The 21,699-nt window shown below is 38.7% G+C and overlaps 1 protein-coding gene across 2 annotated transcripts in view; it reads right to left on the reverse strand.

Moving 5' to 3' along the window:
• The window catches only part of Klhl1 (kelch like family member 1), a 228,833-nt gene extending 208,054 nt beyond the window's left edge, over window positions 1–20,779 (reverse strand). Inside the window, exon 1 of one of the 2 annotated variants that reach the window (XM_075949699.1) lies at window positions 19,481–20,779. In XM_075949699.1, the coding sequence (XP_075805814.1) occupies window positions 19,481–19,980 (500 nt within the window). In that variant the 5' untranslated portion in view covers window positions 19,981–20,779. The remainder of the gene's footprint in view (window positions 1–19,480) is intronic. The other variant, XM_075949700.1, reaches the window with a different exon arrangement.
• Window positions 20,780–21,699: the final 920 nt, after the last annotated feature.

Below are 21,699 nucleotides of genomic sequence, written 5' to 3' on the forward strand. Positions count from 1 at the left end.
ATTTTTTTTAATCTTCAAAGATATTTTTATTCTAGCACATAAATATAGTTCTTTGTTTTTACAGGATATGAAGTTATCTTAAATTCTTTTTTATTTTTTATTCAAAAAAATTTCTGCCTCCTCCCAGCCTCCCATTTTTCTCCTCCTCCTCCTACCCCTCTCCCCCTCCCTCCACTCCTCTCCCCCTCCCTGTCCTGTCCGAAGAGCAGTCATGGTTCCCTGCCATGTGGAAGTCCAAGGTCCTCCCCCCTTCACCCAGGTCTAGGAAGGTGAACATCCAAACTGGCTCGGCTCCCACAAAGCCAGCACATTAATTAGGATCAAAACCCCGTGCCAAAGGCTGGAAAAAATGGAGCTTAGTATCTTGAGCAAAGAGGAGACATCAAAGTCTGCCTCCTCATGACACACATCCTCCAACAAGACCACATGTGTCACTCCTTTTAAAGGCTAATTGATTTCTAATTACCATGTTATGTATTTTCTTTCCTGTCTTAATAGAAACATAATGATGGATAAAGTGGATATAAATATTGTAACTGTAATTTTTACTTGATAACTGTTTTGTTATATGTAATTTTGCTATGTTAAAGTTAAAGCCTTCCTTTTTTTTTTGTTTAAACAGAAAAAGGGGAAATGATGGAGGAAGGTCATTGGTTAAAAAATAAAGAACTGCTTGGTCCTTATAGGTTAGAACATAGGTGGGTGGAGTAAACAGAACAGAATGCTGGGAGGAAGAGGAAGTGAGCTCAGATTCGATAGCTCTCCTCTTCTGGGCAGACGCGATGCAGCCAGACACCAGGTCAGACATGCTGAATCTTTCCCGATAAGCGCACCTTGTGGTGCTATGCAGATTATTAGAATTGGTTTAGGCAAAATATGAGAATTAGCCCGTAAGAGGATAGAGCTAGTGGGCCAAGCAGTGTTTAAATGAATACAGTTTGTGTGTGGTTATTTCTGGTGTAAAGCTAGCCGTGCAGGAGCCAGGCAGGACGAAAAGCAGGCCCGCAGCTCACACAACAACATAAAATATATTGGATACTTCTGTCACTCTGCCCCATCCTTCTTCTCTGACCTACATTTCTGCCCTCCATCTTTCCCACATTCCTCTTGTCTGCCTGGTCACTGTTCCAGACAGAGATAATTCCATTGAATTTTAAGCTATTTTAACTAAAAGTAGGGATTTAAGGGTTCTTAACTTAAAAATTAAAATAAAATAATTGAGTAATTGTTTTAGGACTTTTAAAGTTTTAATAACAACTTAAATGTTCCAAATTCTAGGTAGATATCAAGGAAGGATACACAATTTGGCATCATTTTTTAATATGAGGTAAATTAAGAAACACACAATAAAAATGGTATGTTTCTTTAGATAAAAATTACAAATATTTAAAAACAATCAATCATTTACAAAGTATCTCACTGTAAGTACTAAATGTTATAATTTTTTTTTGTAATTATACCAACAACATTGGTGAAGAAAGGGTTCAGAGACTAAGAGCAGTTGTTGCTCTTGTAGCGGATTCAGGTTGAGGTTACAGAAACTTCATGGTGGCCTAAAACCTTATGTAACTCAGTTCCAGGACATCAGATACTTCTCCAACCACCACAGAACTAGGCATATACACGGTATGCATACATACATACATACAGCCAAAACATTCATCAATGAAATAATATTTGATGACAGAGCTTTTAAATTTTTAAATAATTTACTTATATTTTGCCATAAAATAAATATAATCATAATAATATATTAATATTTTTATATTTAAAACAACAACACACTTGGTGTGGGACAATTCTGTATTCTGTCAATTATGTTTTAAATAAACACTGATTGGCCAGTAGCCAGGCAGGAAGTATAGGTGGGATAACCAGACAGAAAGTAGAGGAGGGTCAATGAGAACAGAAGAATTCTAGGAAGAGGAAGTCCATTGCTCCACAGTCCTGTCCAGACGCCGAAGATGCAGGATGTGACCTGTCCCACTGAAAAAGGTACTGAGCCATGTGGCTAACATATACTAGAATAATGGGTTAATATAAGATACAAGAGTTAATAAGAAGCCTGAGCTAGTGGACCAATCAGTTCATAACTTATGTAGACCTCTGTGTGATTTTCTTTGGGACTTGCTGGCAGGACAGAAACCCCAACAAGAAGGCCCTCATGGTATACACACTACATAAAGAGTAGATGATAGAATCATTCTTCAATTACAACATTTGAAAATGTTTCCACATTTATTTAAACATTAGTGACAAATTCACCCATGTAGACACCTGATTTCTGATACCAAAACCAGATCTAGACACTGGAAAAAAGACAGCATCTTCAACAAATGGTGCTGATCCAAATGGATGTCTTCCAGTAGAATACAAACACATCCATAGTCATTACATTGCACAAAACTCAAGTCCAAGTGGATCAAAGATCTTAACATTAAGCCAGATACATCGAATCTGGCTGCAGTTAAAATGTAGCATAGCTTTGAATATATTGGCACAGAGACAACTTTCTGAAAAGAACATCAATAGCTCAGGCACTAAGATTTACAATTAATAAATGGGACCTCATGGCACTGAAAACCTTTTGTAATGCAAAGGAAACTGTCAATAGGACAAAGCAACAGCATGAAGAAAATAAAACTATTTTTTGAACAACACATCTGGTAGAGAACTAATATATCTAGAAACTCAAGAACCTAGTTATAAAAATTCAACTAAAATGGCCAAGGATTCTCAATTGCACAATTTGAAATGGCTGAGAAACATTTAAGAAAATGTTCAACATCCTTATCCATTAGGGAAATTCAAATCATAACTACACTGAGATTTCCTCTTACACTTGTTAGAATGTCTCAGATCAATAACTCACGTGACAAGTTATGCTGGCAAAGATGTGGAACAAGGGGAACATTCCTCCAGTGCCGGGCAGGGATTGGGAGCACAGTTGTGTGGTGGGGTGGGGATAAGGGGAGATGGGGAGAGAGAAGGGAGAAGGAGAAGATGGGGAGAGCTTGAGAGAATGGGATAGTTGGAATGGAGGAGGGGTGGATGAGGGAGCAGAGAAGTAGTTATCTTAATTAAGGGAGCCATTTTAAGGTTGGCAAGAGACTTGATACTGGAGGGGTTCCCAGGTGTCCAGGAAGATGTCCCCAGCTTGTTCCTTGGGCAGTAGAGTAGAGGGTACCTAAACTGGCCCGATCCTATAGCCACACTGATGAATATCTTGCAAAGCACCATAGAACCTTCATCTGGCGATGGATGGAGATAGATACAGAGACCCACACTGGAGCACTGGACTGAGCTCCCAAGGTCTATATGAAGAGCAGAAGGAGGGAGAACATGAACAAGGAAGTCAGGACTGTGAGGGGTGCGTCCACCCAATGAGATGGCAGGACTGATCTAATGGGAGATCACCAAGACCAGTTGGACTGGAACTGATGGAGTATGTGATCAAACCGGACTCTCTGAATGTGACTTACGGTGAAGGCTGACAGAGAAGCCAAGGACAATGGCGCTGGGTTTTGATTCTACTGCATGGACAGGCTTTGTAGGAGCCTAGTCTGTTTGAATGCTCACCTTCCTGGACCTGGGGGGAGCAGGGAGGACCTTGGACTTCCCATAGGGTCGGAAAACCTGACTGCTCCTTGGACTGGAGAAGGAGAGGGATGGGGAGGGGAAGTGGGAAAAGGGGAGGAAGTGGAAATTTTCAATAAAAATAAATTTTAAAAAAAGAAAACAGAAGTCCGAGACAACATATCTCCTCCATAGATTACTAATCCCAGAATCATGCCTCATAATGAGAATGTGCTGGAAAATCTTATTGACAAAGAATAAAAACAATATCAGTAACTATATTCAGCCAGATCTGAGAAGACATGAATATGCTAATAAAAAACAACAACAATGACAAAAGAGCAGAATGGCATAAGGAAGACAATTCAAGGTATGAAAATTATGTTTGATTAAAAGACTAAGTTTCACACAAATCAAAAATTATGCTGAAAATGGAAATTTAAGTAAATCAAATAAAAACCTACTTGGAAAGTCTTTTTAATAAAATAGAGCATAGAGTAAAAAAGCATCATGCATGGAAATCCATGTACACTTAGGTTAAAAGGACTTCCATAACAGTTTGAAGGTCCCAGCAAGATTCCCCAAACATAAACTTAGGCAATGAGAGTATTGTGGACTCTTAAGAGCAGGTAAGACTGCAATAAAGACATGAGCACCCCGAAAGATTCTAATGTCCCCCAAAATCTTCTCTGACCAATCAATGCCAAGTGCTTCAGAGATACCCTAAAGCCACCACTCAAATGGAGCAGGAGAAAAGATAAATTGAAACAACTCCAGAAGTAAATTTTGTCTATAAGTGGTACCATCTGCTTAAGATACAAAGGAGAAGTCAGACAGAACAGTAAATCCTGAGCCCTAATTCTATGTAAGATATCACCAGACTTCCCTGGTCTATTCCGGTAAGTGTGGCCACCTCTATTTGTCTTTACTAGCGTTATGTTGTCTCCCTCTGTGTCTTTTTGTCTGTCTCTTTCCATGCTGATGGCTGGAGAAACCTAAATAAAATGTACAAGGGAGTGAACAGTAAGGAGACTCCACTCAAAACTGCCAACAAAGCTCACAGGCCCACACCTGCTTCTGAGACCTCTTCTGGTGGCACCTGTGACTGAATACTCACACTGGTGGTAGCTATTGCTATGGGTTCCCTCTGTAGCAGCACCCTAGCTACAGCAATAGCCACCAGTGTCCCTATAATATCAATGGCTTCTCTCGTATGAGAACCCTCGTATCCTAACTTGAAACCTGTACCCTCTTGTTGAAAACCTGAATTTTGTTGGCCCCACCAGATTGCCCAGAGAAACCCCTAATCGTCTATTCGTCCCTTCCATCTGACACAGGAGAAAGTCCTGACCGCTCTGTTCCCCATCTGCTCAGGAATGCTTACCTGCAGTTTGTTAAGTCTCGTTACTTACATTAATTTCCCCATGCCCTGAGTGCATACAGGGGGGAGAAAAAATTTCCCAAACCACAAGTCCTTTCTTTCTTCCCTGGCCTGCTCTAAGGGCCCAGGGGGAAAGGTAGTAATTTCTTCAGTCACACTGGGAAAAAGTGAAAGTTCCACTCCTTTCCCATTTGGGATTTATGTCCTTTTCTACCAATGACTTATATAATTAAAAGACTCAAAGCATTCCTTTCTCAGAGACGCTTCAGGCTTTTAGTAAGTGTTGGAAATAGTTTTTATACACACCAGCCACCTTGGGATCCTTGCCAATAGCTCCTAGATACCCTATTTATGTCCAAGAGCAAGAAAAATTTTTCTGCTGAAAATTGGAATATTTACTTTGGGGTCAGGCAGTGGGAAACTGCCTGATGCAGATGGCCAGATCAAATGGAGACTTAAAACATCTGACCAACTTATAATCACAATATCAATGAAGGTAATTGGACACTGGATTTTTTTCCTATCCTCACACATTATTTTGAGGATTAAAAATCATGGCAAGAAAACAGCTAATTTAAGGTAGGAAAGCTTATTCAAAGACCTAATGAATCACCTGCTATTTCTGGAAAGGCTCTGAGAAACATATCAGGTACTTACCCCATAGTTTTAGATGCCTCCCGAAAGCATAGAAACAATAAAATTTCTGTTGTCATGTAGTGAGCCCAAGGTATAAGTAGAAATCTTGAGAAATGTAAGGGATTTGGTGGAAAGAATAGTTCTCAACTTTTGGAAATTGCTCAGAAAGTTTACAACAGGTGACATTCATTTGATGAAAGACAAACTATCTCATGCCATGAATGATTGCTTGGGAAAGCAGATTAGAGAGGAAATAGTGGAAGTGTGTATGTGTGATTCCCTTCTGTTTGTCGTGAATACCATTGGTTAATAAAGAATCTGTTTTGGCCAGTGACTTAGCAGAATAGAGCTAGGCAGGAACACTAAACTGAATGCTGGGAGAAAGAAGTCAGAGTTAGAGAGACACCATGGAGCTGTCAATGGAGAAAGATGTAACCTGCCAGCTGGAACCTTGCCAGTAGGCAACGAGCCTTGTGGTAAGATATAAAATAATGAAAATTGGTTAATTCTAGATGTAAGAGCTAGCTAGCAATATGCTTAAGTGACTGGCCAAGCAGTGTTTTAATTAATAGTTTCTGTGTGATTATTTCAAAAGTCTGGGCAGCTGGGAAACAAAAAAGTGGCCTCCAACAACAAATTAGCAAGCCAATGTGGCCAACTAAAATCCACTTAAAATCTAAGAGAGTTTGGGAAGAATTCTAGGCAAGAAAGGAAGGAAGGAAGGAAGGAAGGAAGGAAGGAAGGAAGGAAGGAAGGAAGGAAGGAAAAGAAAGAAAGAAAGAGAAAGAAAGAAAGAAAGAAAGAAAGAAAGAAAGAAAGAAAGAAAGAAAGAAAGAAAGAAAACAGATATAAGGACAGCTCAATGCCATGGCTCCTTTAATAGAGGTTTTCCTTATTCAGCAGTAGGAGAAAAAAAAAAAGCCGCTCTGTTTCGAAACAAAGGCTTCCTGGGCTTTGGTGCCAGCATGAACTTGGCTCTTTCAGGAAATCTGGCTAAAAAGCAATTAAATGGGTTCTGTAATCAGAGTTCTACAACTTGCTTAATGGCAACATAAACCCACTGTATGCTGAAAACTGGGGCAATGTACATGGCTCTCAGAGCCAACCAACAGCTCCACCATGCTAGACTGGTGGAACAAGCAGGCAGGACGATGTTGGCCCTAGCCATGCCCACTTAGCATTAAAAAAAAAATGTGATTCTGGCCAGAAAAGGATTAAAGATATGCAATAAAGACAAGTTCAGATGGAAAATTCCTCTAAATGGGGGGGGGGGGGCAGTGTTGGATAAATGTACGTAGGCTTTGGAGAGAAGAGAAAATGAGTATAGAGAATTATAAAAATAAATAAAGGGTTTTTTTAAAACATAAAACAAAGTCTTTAAAGACAGAGAGTAAACTTGTAAAAAAGAACAGAGTAAGAAAAATAACCCACATAAAGATGGAATATACACAGAGAGTCTGGATTATATATATTATTGTGCTTTCTTTAAATTATTTTACTGTGAAGGAGCTGAGATATTTCATTGTATGGACTGCTAAGATATACCAACATACAGGTTTCTTGACATTAAATTTGAGTCTAAGGATATGTTGCTTTGGAAAGAGGTTGTTCTTTTGTTTCCACAGAGAATGAGAACCTGTTGAATCCTTCCAGACTATTGTGGCTTGATGGACCAAAATCCCCTGTAAGGTCACCATGAACACCCCCAAAATATTTTGCCCAACAACATGCAGGAAGCAATTTGGAGAGAACTATTCTCAAATTCCCAAAGATTGTTTATAAATTTTGTTTACATTTAAAAGGGAATATACTACAGAGATTTGCATTGGTATGGATCTTGATTTATTGATACAAATTTTAGGTCATTTTTTGTTATAGTTATCTATCTCTCTATCTCTCTATATATGGTATTGTATTTGTTCAGCTCATTTAAAAATATAATGTATAATTGAGAAATATAATAGATAATCATCTACAATAGTCAAGCTTGTAGTCATGTTAGTTAGATTTTCTACATGTACAGAGATGTATTTCAGATGGATAATCATTCTTCAGACCTTTCAAAGACTATAGGATATGGCATTTAAAATGTTTAAGAACTTAGAACTTTTCATGACATGAGACACATCTGCTCCTGGCAGCACCAATCTACTTCAAGAGGATGATGTTCCTTGAAGAGGCTCCTCATGGAGTTGGTTAACCATTTGGGCAAGAAACTGCTCTTGCCTAGACTGCTTGATGTTTATTCTATGTGAATGGACATGCAGAACCCACAGAGAAGTGACGGCTGAACTTTCCAAAAGGTAAGACCATCCTTCGGGGTGCCTGCTTCATAAAAAAGTCTGTAAGACATTCTGCAGGACACAGAAGAAAGTGACTGACAAACTGTCAATATAGGCGAAACTGTTTTTGAAATTTCCTGTGTCATGGTTTAAGTCTGTCATAGACTATGGGAGTGTAATAAAGATTGGATGCTCCAAAGTTACAGAAAAACTTTGGATGGCTGTCCAAACAGTGAGATACCTCTGTAATTTCTAGAGTTTTGGGAGTTAATTATAATGAAATTCCTGTTTAATTATGCAATATTATATTCTTCTAAGGATGGAGTTGAAGAATAGATAATTATTATTATAGTTTTCCTTAGTTATGATAAGAGATAAAGTAGACATAAATATTATAACTGTACTTCTTACTTGACACCTGTTTTGTTGTATGTAACTTTACTAAGTTAAAGTTAAAACCTTCCTTTTATTGAGACAGAAAAGAGGAGGTGACGTGGGATTCTCTTCTGTATACTGTGAATACCACTGGTTAATAGAGAATCTGTTTGGGCCAGTGGCTTAGCAGAGTAGAGATAGGCAAGAAAACTAAACTGAATGCCGGAAGAAAGAAGGCAGAGTCAGAGAGACGCCATGGAGCTGCCAGCGGAGAAAGATGCAAGCTGCCAGCCAGAACCTTGCAGGTCAGCCACAAGCCTCGGGGTTAAATATAAAATAATGGAAATGGGTTAATTATAGATGTAAGAGCTTGCTAGCAATATGCGTCAGTGATTGCCCAAGTAGTGATTTAATTACTATAGATTCTGTTTGAATATTTTGGGAGTCTGGGCAGCTGGGAAATGAACAAGCAGCCTTCAACAACAGAAGTGGACCAGAAGAAGGGCTTCAGGGACCCACCAGTATCATTTTATGAGGCCTAAGCGCAGATGTTAGAATTTTGATAAAAACATGCGCAAAGCAACCTGCTCTAACATAGATATCACCTCCTCATAGGATGAAGAGGATTGTGCCCAGGCACATAAGGAATTTTAGAGGCTCTTCAAGCCATAGATTATATCGTCATGGCTGTGCATTCCTCAGGTCATATACTTTGGCTACAAAGTAGAAGGAACACAAACATTTCCAAAATGATATTTCAGCTATACCACAAATTTCACTCTCAAATCAAAGACAAGGAAGTATAAGAATTCCTGGGCATATCGGGATACTGATGGCTATAGCTAATATGGCTTGCTGAGATAGCCAAGCCTCACTGTGCGTTTGAACCTTCAGAATAGACAGATACTGAGTAGAGAAATTCCAAAGCCTTAAAAATACCCTAATGTCTGCCTCAAGCCTGGTCTTCCCATATATTAGTATGGCATTCCATTTGTGTGTGGATGAGGCCACAGTTATTGCGTTGGCAGCCTCACACAAGCCCTTGAACTTTCAAAAGAATTGATGGTGTATCTGTACAAGAGACTTGACTTGGTTGCATCTGGCATAGCTGGAATGTATAAAGGCCATGGCTGCCACCACCAGGCTAGTAAAGAGAGCTGATAAATTAATTTTTAGTCGTGAACTGTTAGGACTAATTGAGTCTTGGCTTTCAGCTGCTCTTCCCTGTCTAGAGCCTTCTAATTGAAGTTGTGCCTAGCCTAGAGGATCAGAGGATAGGATTTTCACCTGTTGGCCATTGACTGTAGGGTAGTTAAGCCTCCATGGTGCTATTAAACGGGGGGCTTTGGGTACCAGTGTTTGGAAGGTCTGTGTGTCGGTCTGTCTCTTCGTGTGCATTCTCAATCTCCAGCCCCTTGCCCAAAGCTCGCAAACTGGGTTCTAGAGCATTGAGCGCAGACGGGGGCTGCGGTGCACTGCAAACTGTTGCTGAAATCCTCACACTCTATTGAAGTTCTTTTTAGTGGGGTACTTGAGACATGGATATCTAATGTCCTTATGATTCAAGACCAGCTCTGCTTATGAATCAACACTGTATATAGTTCTATAAGAATCAGCTCTCAACTCTGCCAGTCTCCTGTCACATAAAATTCCTATGAGGACCCTGAATGACTCTTATGGGTTCAATGACCTGTTACAGTGTGTTAGGTTTGATCTGACTGATTTTTCACCAGGGACCAGGACAGTGCACCCACCCACTGAGACGTCTGGGCTGATCTAATGGGAGCTCACCAAGGCCAGCTGAACTGGGACTGATGGAGCATGTGATCAAACCGGATTCTGAACATGGCGGACAACGAGGGCTGACTGAGAAGCCAAGGACAATGGCACTGGGTTTTGATCCTACTGCATGTACTGGCTTTGTGGGAGCCTAGTCTGTTTGGATGCTCACCTTCCTAGACCTGGATGGAGAGGGAGGACCTTGGACTTCTCACAGGGTAGGGAACCCTGACTGCTCTTTGGACTGGAGAGGGAGGAGAGGAGGAAGGGAGGGGAAGGGAAATGGGAGGAGAGGAGGAGGTGGAAATTTTTAATATTAATAATAATAATAGAAAAAAGAACCTTGGGTTATGAATACACACTGGTGTTTGTAAGTACCTTCTCAGGATGGGAGGAGGTCACTCTACCAGAAGAGAGACTGTAAGAATATTTACTAAGAAACTCTTTAGGAAATCATTCTTAGTTTGGACTGTTCTAGTTTTGGGTTGTGACATGGCATGGTTGTCTTTCTGGCAAAAGTGTCTCAAAATCTGGCAAATGTATTAAATAGTAATTAGAAATTAAATTGTGCATATAGTCCACAGAGCTCAGGTCAGTCAGAGAGGGTGAACAGAACTTTAATGGAGACTATCATCAATTGGTCCCAGAAACTGGCAATAAAAACAAAAATGGGTCAACTTTCTCCCCTATGCCCTGGTCAGAACCCAATATACTTCTTATCAAGAAGGATGTACACCTTTGAAATTATATTCCACTGTCCACCCCCTCCAAACTCTGAAATATTCCCCAGGTAAAAATGGCTAACCACTCCTCCCTCCTCAAGTCCTTGCAGGCTTTTCAGGAAGTTCCACATGCCTTTAACCAGACTATGAAGGGAATTCTGCCACTTCCCACCTTTGAATCTATGCAGTTCTACGCAGGATACTTGATTTGGGTAAAGATGACCCATGGCTGGACCCAGAGCCTGTTTTAATGGACCTCTACCCTGTCATCTTCCCCACCCAAATTGCTGTTAAGGTAGCTGGTATCATCCAGGGGGTGGGGTCGGGAGCAGGAAAGGACACCAAGGATGATGGCAGATAAGCAGTCACTTGGACCTTGAAGCCTTTTAAAAAAAATAGCGGGTTTACTAACCAAGGATACAGTTTCCATTAGATCCGAAGATAGACATAGAAATTGAGAATAAATCTAGGATGACAGTCTCTGTCTTTTTGGAGGACCTCTGCTATCCGATGCCCTTTCCAGGGACTGAACAATATGAATTTAGGAAAGGAATGCAGGTCAGTAACCTGGTTGTAGAGAAGATTGACTAGAAAATTGCCTTCAGTAATTACAGTTTTATATATGCCATGACAGTTGTGAAGTTGTCTTGCCAAAAACAAGGTACCTACATCAAGTACTCAAATCACGAAGTTTGCTGGCATTGACCATGTGTGTAAATTTGAATTATTTGACTCACTGAAAAGTCACATTTCCAGGTACCTGTATTGTCCAGCAGGTATATCCCACAAATGGAGAAATGGTGAGAAGTCATATTGGCCTTGACTCTATGTTAACAAATGTCAAAAATGCCCCAATTCTAGTCCTGTTTCTAGTGCAACTTCTGTTGATTGTTGGGGAGCCAAAACTTTAGGGAACTCAGTTCCAAGATATACTTACACCTAGGTAATTTGGAAAATTCTATTTTTGGGATGGAGAGTCAAATTGACTCTGTTACAGAAGCTGTACCATAGAATTGAAATAGGCAAGGCTTTGTTCTTATGAAATAAAATGTGTTTTGCATGACCTCCAAAGAAATTTGCTATTTGTTATTTTTTTCCCAACCAATCAGTAGTAACTAGGGAAAACCTTCCTATTGTTCTATAAAACTTCAGAGGAAGGAAAGAAAGAAGACACAGATCAAATAATTGATTTCAGTCTCCGTTTATTAGTCCCCTCATGGTTGGCTATCTTCCTGTCAGCATTAGCTGGACCATTGATTCTTACTCAGATCAGGCTAGTGATGGAATTCTCCATCCTCAACTGCATTGCCAACTACATAATACAAAAAATAAACTCAGTTAAGCTACTATTTCTTGGTACTAACTGTGCCCCTTAGAACAAGATGACTCAGTTTTGACTCATATCCATAGAATCGGTGGGGAATTTGACTGGGTGAGAAAGTACATAGATTCCTCCATCTTGTACTCTTGTTGAAAGCATTTCATGTTTAACTAGAATTTGATCTCCTTGGTGGATAATACCATAGAAAATTACCTAACCCTATTCTGAGAACTGCCAGTCAAGATTCTCTAGTTGACTTATTGTAGCTACTGATAAACTGCCTGCTTGAGAAGAGCTCCTTCAAGCTAATCACTTAACTTCACTTCTGTGAAATTGTTTACTTCTGCAAAGAACCACCCTCCAACCTTTAGGTGCAGATTGAGATGCCAAGACATGGTTTCTGCCTTCAAACATCAGTGCCCCTGACACTCAGTGCCGCACATAGTTTCAAATACCTGAGTGTATCTTCAGCAGGCTGAAATATTTTCACTTTGCTCTAAACTGTGTCTGAGTGGATATCTCTAGTGGGTTCTCCAGAACAATTCCTTCTACCACATCTTCACCCACTCCACTATCATGGACTCTAATCCTCTGAAAGCATAAGCCAAATTAAATGCTTTTTTTTTGTTTACCTTGGTCATGGTCTTCTGTAACAGAAATTGGAGTGCCCATACGAATCAAATTAGCTATTTCCTTTTCTCTTGCTTGTGTAGATATAAGTGGAAAATGTGATCCACTTTACATTTTATGAAGGCACCACCCAGTTTAATGGCAAGACATAGAGAAATCATTTTTTTAAGTTGGCCAGGAACTGCTTTCTAGATGGAGAAGGTAAGAACTATTCTTTCTGATGGCCAGCTTTCATAGTGCCAAAAAGTGCCATATAGGCTAAAGCAGAGAAAGACATCAATACTTTTATCCAGTTCTGAATGAAACATGCATATCACAATTCTGATCTTCCAGACAAGATGCATGTACTGGTACAAATGTTATGTATCACTTAACAACATCTTTCTGAATTGACTTGAAGTCTGCCCCAGAGGAAGGAGTTTATGTCAAACTTCTGTGGCTTAGGAGGTATCTTCAAGGGACAACCTACTATTATTATTTTACTAAACATTCATATTGTCAAATAGTCCTCTAAATATTTATGTTCATACCCATACCTCCATCAATAGTTATCAGAGAAGCTTCTTTATTCAATGAGTAAGAGTTAATATGGAGACTCATAACTCAGGAAAGTGCTGACAAAAAAAGTGACAGTCAGGAGTTAGTCCTAAATAAAATATCTGTTTCAAAGTTCCCTCTCTGGGGTTCAAAGAACACCTCAGAAGGGAGTTACAAAAGAATTTAAAACCTGGAAGACTGTGAGTAAAGTTTGTCATTTGAACACCACATTTGATCTGTGTCCTCATGAACCTATAGCAGCTTTCATTACGAGCACAAGAGCTGTAAATGGTTAACTAAATAAATACTCCAGCAGGATGAGGGATGTCTCAGCAGGGCTCATCTCTAGATGAGATTTTATTATCCTGTACTGGCAGCAGGGGAAGTGATCATCATTTTTCTTTGGGTTTGCGGTCACTGGTAGATGGTTCATGCTTCATTGAATGAACTATCAGCCATATGCATATTTAGGAAGCACTACTTTGAGATGATAAGATGATAGAACAAAATAAAAACGCCATGAAATTGAGATGTTCAGATCCAGAAGAGGGAATTTCTGGAGGGAAATTGGGGATTGATATGCTCAAAGTATATGCATATATAAAAGACTAAATTAAAAGGAGTTTTGAAATGTTTTAAAATTCAGAAGTAAATTTTATATGAAAGCTTTACCATCTAAAATTAGTATGTTTTTTATTTTTACTTTAGATTATACTTAAATGATATTTGATGTGGGATTCCCCTCTGGATGCTACGAATACCATTGGTTAATAAACGACTGCTTTGAGCCTATAGCAGAAGAGGGCAGAAAGAGCTAGGCGGGGAAAACTAAACTGAATGCTGGAAGAAAAAAGGGCACGGTCAGAGAGAAGCCATGTAGCCCCACCAGAGCCAAATGAAATTTTAACCAGTAAGCCACAGCCACGTTGCAATATACAGATTACTAGAAATGGGTTAAATTAAAATGTAAGAGCTAGCAAATAAGAAGCTAGAGCCAATGGGCCAAGTAGTGATTTAAGTAATATGGTTTCTGTGTGATTATTTCAGGGCTAAGTGGCTGATAACCAACAAGTGTTCTCCTCACAACAGATATTTTACAATAAAAAAGTAAAACACACTTAATAAACCATATATCAGCAAATAGTATGTTTTCGAATACCAATAAGAACAATAAGTAAACAGCATCATAGGATGCTACTATTTTAAATTTGACACTAAATTTCAGCAACTGTTCCTTCAATACCAATTCTTATTATCACTCAATATAATCATGAAAAATATTCATTATTCTACATTGTTTATAGACATGCTCTATAACAAAAGCAAAGTACTATGTCAAATATACACACTTTCTCCACTAGAAATTTCAAATAGAGACACATGATAATATCAACATAGATGTTAACGTACATTAATCTTCAATATAAATTGATGAGAAGGTAATGTATAGTTACTCTAAAACACAGAACAAAGGATCTTTTTTGTTGAGAAAATGAGGACATTTTTGGTAGAGGCAGAGGTGTTTTATTCAAACTAGCTCATCAATAAAAAAACACTAAATGTGGAAAAGACTGGCTGAGGATACACTACCACCAGCTAAGAGGAAATAAGTTTATGAGGCCAGTGTACCTATAACTTACACAGAAGGCCACTGAATGTGATAGAGTTCAAGGACAAAGGTCAGGAGTGCTATTCAGAAAGCAGATGGATGGACATCATTCACATCTGCATATCTATGGTAGATACTTCTATGAATCAGAATTCATAGAAGAAGTATATCTGCAAAGGCGGAAGATGGATTAAAACTTCAATTATGTGAATATCTCTAACTGTTGCAGGTCCAAAGCCTAATTACACTTTATCTAGGGCTATGCATATCCCTCTAAATAATCATTCTTTCCTCGTTCTTTAACATACCAAACATCTTGTGACTAACAGATGAAAGACTTGGAATTAATTAACTTAACTAACCCCTGATTTTCAAACTAAAGGCTGAGAGTCATGAGATGCATATAACTGAGATTTTTTCCCACTTTACTGTTGTTATCTACTTAATTTTTCCACCATTGAATTTTAAAGGTACCTTGATTCATTACCTTATTTTTAAGTTATTGTAAAAATTTCAAGAAAGTGCTTCCATGTTGAAACATCTTTTTTTCCCCCAGAAAACAATAACTCCTATTTGGCTCTAGAATAAGCTGTCTCTTTTCCTCTTTGATGTAAGAATTGAGTTGTTTTCCTTTTTTATAAATATTTTGATCAGTGAGCAATTTATGATGTATGTTATGATCAATAATTCTTTGAATTAGTAATCCTGGATCAGTAGAATTCTTAGAGATTAAAATAATAGATCAAGGAATATGGAAACATGATCATCTTTTAATTTTACAAGTTTCATTGATTTCAATGTTATAAGCGAGTGGACTATATGATGGATAACAGAGATTGAAAGTGAAGTAACACAGAAAACCTTTGAGTTGGAAGAAGATGTTAAGTTAGAAGATGAACAAACATTGGAGTTAGAAAATAGTGGAGAAAATAGAAAAATTTTTCAGGAAAAATGTTGGTGTTTGAGAAAAAAATTAAATAATAAAAATGCTGATGGGGATAAATATGATCCTTTTTTTATGTGCACACACTAATGCATGGAGAACTGTTCTAAGATAGAAAAAAATTCAGTAAAACAAAGGGAACTTAACTAAATTATTTAGCTATTGATTTAAATTGTCTTTGCTTCATTCACCAAAAGTCAGATGAAAAGGTGAATAAGAAGAAATTAGAGGTCATGGAATATTTAAGCTTAGAGATGGAAATACAGATTCCTTGTATATGGTTGATCACTGAAAACATAGGGTCAGAAGCCTACACTCCAAATACCTTGAAGCAGAAAGAGTAAACCAAAAAAAAAAAAAAAAAAGACCAAAAACAAAAAAACGTGGGTTCAATTTTTTTCTACTAGGATCAAAATAAGCTTTGATATATAAATATTTATGTGTACCATATTTTGTAATACATCATATAAGTGATACAAATATAAATTTGAGAATATATTAGTTTTTATTCTTTTTACAAAATTTATGAAATTTTTGAAATATATACAATGCATTTGGAATTGTATCTTAACTAAGTTTGGACACTGATATATGTAAATTAGTATATAAATTGATATATATATATATATAAATTAGTAAGAACATAGATTATCAACTTATTGTGTGAAAGTATTCTAAGGGATATGATAAAGAAAATAGAGAATTCAGCCTGGTCTACAAGAGCTAGTTCCAGGACCGGAACCAAAAGCTATGGAGAAACCCTGTCTCGAAAAATCAAAAAAAAATAGAGAATTGAGATTTATTTACAGTGGTGTATGATGGTAGGTACTCAACAGAGGAAGGACTATGGGGTGAGATGGCGGAATTCTGGCAGTAAGTTAGTTTATATCTTTCTGTTCATGGCATTTCTCTGTTTCAAGTCCATGAGAATTTGAGCCTTCCAGTATTTGAAAATCATGAGTAGCTTTTCTCTAAGTATTAAAAACAGATTTAATCAAATGAGAATTCACACTCATATAGAACAATGCTCCTATCTGGTGCCAGACCAAAAAAGGAGAAAAGAAAAACAGAATGGCTAAGGAAATAATAGAGAAGAGGCTCTCCTTTGTTTATGGTTGACATAAATTTTACACTGGACATTTGATGGAAAGTTTGACAAATATTAAATTTATATTAAAGTTCGTATATCTTAGTGATAAAACAAGAAAAATCAATATGTGGGGCACAGTTTGTATAGTCATTCACATTATGAATACTATACAGCTTTTCTTTATATTAAATCTACATTACAGATTAGTTAGAATAAAGTTCTAAGTTACAATAAAGTTTTCCTTAAGTATTTTACTTTGGAAGTCCAATATTTCCTGGGCAATGAGCCCTACTCTTACCAGATATTATAATATCATATATTAAGATTCAGTAATTGCTACATTTATTGTGCAATTCTTAATCAACCATGAACACTGATCCAATGCCCTGTAAAATCACAAAGAGATAAATAAAAGCATCCTCACAGTAGTGACTAAAGAGAATGTAATATTTACCTACATTCCTTAAGAATTTGGTATGAAATTTGAAAAGTAATTGAGTTATTTTCAAGAGATTCAACTCGCAAAATTTCATGATACTATGATTCCAACAGTAAAGGGGACATGGGGTGGTACTCGCATGTTTTCAGAGTTCTTAACACTTACAACTTATGGTGATTGTAAAAAGTGGGATATTTTCAAAAGTAAGCCTGACAGATTATTCCTCTCTTTTTGTTATTAGTTTTATATTTTAAACTTAACAAAATCTATTATCTCAGTTCTCCCTTTAGATTTGCCAATCTCAACTTTAATAAGCTCTTCATAAATTGTTGATATTCACCCAACTTCATTCACTAAAATATCATTAGATAAAGGTTTTTTTAATATAAAATATTGCTATTCTGAAAATATTAGCTATTTCTAGTTGATTTGAAAATTATGTTTGTGTATGTGTATATATGTACTTTGTTTACTATTTTCGGAGCTTTTTGCATGTCAAGAATATTTTAAACATGAATTTGGGTTTCTGCAGGTGCCTGGGAGGAGTTTTTGTAGGGAGTATGAGATATGTGTGTGTTCTAAATATTTTTATTTATGTGTGAAATTATTAAAGAATAAATAAAAATTAAAAGAACTTTTGCAATAAAGACCTCCCTTTAATACATAAGAGACGACAAGTAAATATTTATCCAAAGTTCTTCATCCCTTAAAGTTTTGAGTTTACTCAAAACTCCAGGAAAATTTGATCAGTTATGCATTCTAAGTATGTAATGAATAGATGAACTCTCAGAGTTCATGATTTATGACATCTAATTATTGTGATTTTAGTCAACTATTTTATTTTATTGGATAACAGAAAACTTAGATTTAGGTTTCATATGTGGGAAACTTCTAACATATTTGGACATTGAAAAATAATTTTCTTTAATAAACAATGATTTTGTATTATATGAATCATCTTAGCATATCATTAGAATATGTTCATCACGACTCATAAAATTCAAATTCAGGACTATATTTTTCAAAACATTCTTAAAGAGAGGGGTATCTTATAACATCCTGTTTGTCAAGGTAATGAACAATTATAGTTAGCATTTTATTTTATATATTTTCCCATCTTAATATGCTTCGTGAAAACCTGATTCAATTAAATTTAACCCATCTTCTCTTTCTAATTTGTTCTTAAGAAAAAAATTCAACATTTTTATCTTATCCATTATTATTTTCTGGAACTTATACTGTATTTCTTCTTCTGTAATGTATTCTGATATCATATGGATCTAAATGCAAATCCTTTCATATCCTCATCATATGCTCAAATGAAAATGATCTATTTAGAGTAATAATGACTCAGTACCCTAAAAAATGTAAAACTCAAGAGTTGTTCGTGTTCCAATGGTTTCCTGTATCTGTAGTGCAACAGAACTCCATGCAAAGTGTCATGCTTGAAATAAACTGGGAATAAATGTTACCTGAGTATTGTGAATGCACAGTTCTAATACTGAGCAGAAAGAAATCACGCCAAATGTCATCTGCCCCCAAATGTCATCTGTGGACTTTAATGGTAAGACTTGCATGGAGGGAGGCAAAGATGAGCAGAAAGTAGTACATGAGCAAGGATTGTTAGGATGGGGGTCACTCCAGGGGAGAGGAGAGGCGGAGCTATGTCAGTGCTGATCTTCTTTTACACACTTAGTTATTCCTCAAACACAGTCAAGCCACAAGGATTTGAAACTATCATGCCAAATCAGTCATGGGCCGAACACATGAAATGCGTTTTGATGGTGTTCAAAGCTGACTTCACCCGGAAGAGATCAGGGAAAGACATACTCTAATGACAAAGGGAGACAGAAGGACACTATAGTCTATGAAATATGAGACCCATCCAACTTGAAGGTTCACCCAAATGTCCAGATATTCACTTGATAGTGGTTAACTCTGAAAACTTGTTAAAAGAGCCCATGTATCAGCCGACAGAAATTAATAAGCAAAGTTTTAATGAGATTGCAACTTGGGTAATGAAAACCAGACTGGCATCTAGCTCAAATTTTTATCCTATAGCTTTCTAACCTTAGTTAACTAGGAGAGAACTGGAGGGGGGGGGGTGTGACCCTCAAACTGGAACTATTCTGACACCTGCCCGGTGGGAACTTACTGTACCTGTGTCCACATCCTTCACCTGTTGCCTGGATGGAGCTGGCAGACTCTGCTTGAAGCTCTTTCAGGGCCAATCCTTTGTCCTGTGGTCCAGGAAAGTCCATGCCTGTCACCACCTCCTCCTCTAGGGACTCCACGTAGAAAAGAGTCCTGGCGGGCTGCTGGGTGCCCTGCCCCGGAGCTCCTTGCTGCAGCCTCGTGGCAACTGGTAGCAAGGTGCCATTCAGCGGATTAAAGGGAGAGGATGAAGAGGACGATGAGGATGATGAGGAAGAGGAGGAAGAAGGTTTCTTCCAGAAAGCGCTCAAACTGCCTTTTTCCTGGCTTTTAAGCAGCCGACTCTGGCTAGGTCCCCAGTGCTCAAAGCTGCCTCCACTGTCCGGCGGCAGGCAGCTGCCCCCCGCTGGGTTGCCACCGGAGGCTGGCGAGGGATGGCTGAAGAGTTTCCAGCGGAGTCGCAGGATGTGCTTCACATCGAAGTCTTTTCGCCCGGAGCCGGACATGCTTTATGTACCGAGAGCCGAGGGACTGCAGCTCACACACCAGTAGCCTGACGAGCTTTCTGGGGAGGTCAGTGGCTTTTGGAGAAGAGCAGGAGGAATGGTGCTCCCCGCGTACACGGAGTGCCAAAGGTGGCCAAGCGGGCTGCGCGCCTTGCCAGGCGAACACACCAGCACCGTGAGCGCGCTGCAGAGCCGCGAGGCTCAGTCCAGGTCGCTTTCCCGGGACCTGAGCTTTGGGAAACCTCCGGTCTAGCACACAGGAAGAAGTCCTGGGACACCAGGGGTTTATAATCCAAGAGAAGCTTGCGGGGACCCCCGTGGTGACCACCCGGAGGGAAGAGAGGTTGATAATGCAAGAGGGAAAGAGGGAGGGAAGGAAGTCTGAGCTCTCCCCAGCTCCAGAGGTGGTGGCAGCTGGATCCACCTCACTGATACACACTCCGTGCAGAGCTGTATGTTGGAAGCTATTCACATCTCCTTTCTTCGCTGCTCAGAGTTCGGTGGTTGATGAGTGCTGAGAGAAAAAGAGCCTCAAATCGAGAAGTAGTGCAGCCCCCCGCTCCCCAAAAGGAGCCAGTTCTGTGCACCTGCTCCCCTGTCCCTGTCCTCTGGGAGAAAGTCCTGATAGCTTGCCAGGTGTCCAAAGGAAAGTCAAATGCTTTCTGAGATGGAAAAAAAAATGGTTTTATATAGTCAGTTTGTAAAACAGAAAAATAAATATCCCAGGAACAACACAGAGCAGCAAAAGAAAAGCCCGCCCGGGGAATCTGTCAAGGTCCTTACAGTATGATTTTCTCTCTGCCTCAGCGCCTCCTCCTCCTCCCCTGTAAGTGACGCAGATGTGCGCTGGGGCCTATACTGAGAGATGGAGGGAGGGAGGGAAGGCTTCAATCTTCTTTATGCAAGTGAGTCTGCTGCTCTTATTGTCCCCCTGCGTCAGTCCTGTCACCTTTTTCACCCTCCTTCCTCTCTACATTACTGTATAGCAATAAAAGTAAAGCAAACAGGCAAAATGCTTTAGCATCAGTAAACACCAAACATGAATCATGGCAGTGTAAACTTAATAGGCCACTGCGGTGTGCAGGTTGAAGGTTAATGGCTTGAATTATTTAATAAGCCACATCCTTTAACCTTTAGCCTCTTTTCCTCTGTAGTGAGGCACAGGAAAAAACCAGGGATGCTGTCATCAAAGTGTGATGATGCTATCCTCCTGGCACTCACGTTGTGATTCTGATTCTGATTCACACAGACAGTGCTTCCACCCCCTGGGACCAGAGACTCGGGTGAAATTTGAAGCACAGCTGAATATTAGCCACAGGCTTGACAAAATGAGTATATGGTGGGAGATTCAGTAGATAAACTGTTGTACAAGACAATAAAGGAAATGTAATGATAACGGAACATTTAAAAGAATAACTTCTCTTACACAATCATGGTATTAAATGCACAGAAGAGCGTGAACAATAAATAGCACAACCAAAGGCTTCTATCCCGCAAATAGATGCCTAGAAAGGGAAACTGTAATTTTCCTGCAGAATGGTGAGGACTGGGATTCCTTTCCATAAAAAATACTTTAAAATGTCTTATCTTTTTCTTAATGAGCCTTTAAAATGGGGCCCAGTATCTTGGATCAAGACTACAGGACAAGAAAAGCAATGTGTTCCTCACTCATTCAACCAAGAATAAAGTAGCGTCCCTTCTTGTAATTCACGGATTCCG

This window comes from Microtus pennsylvanicus, chromosome 15 (genome assembly GCF_037038515.1).
Source record: "Microtus pennsylvanicus isolate mMicPen1 chromosome 15, mMicPen1.hap1, whole genome shotgun sequence".
NCBI lineage: Eukaryota > Metazoa > Chordata > Mammalia > Rodentia > Cricetidae > Microtus > Microtus pennsylvanicus.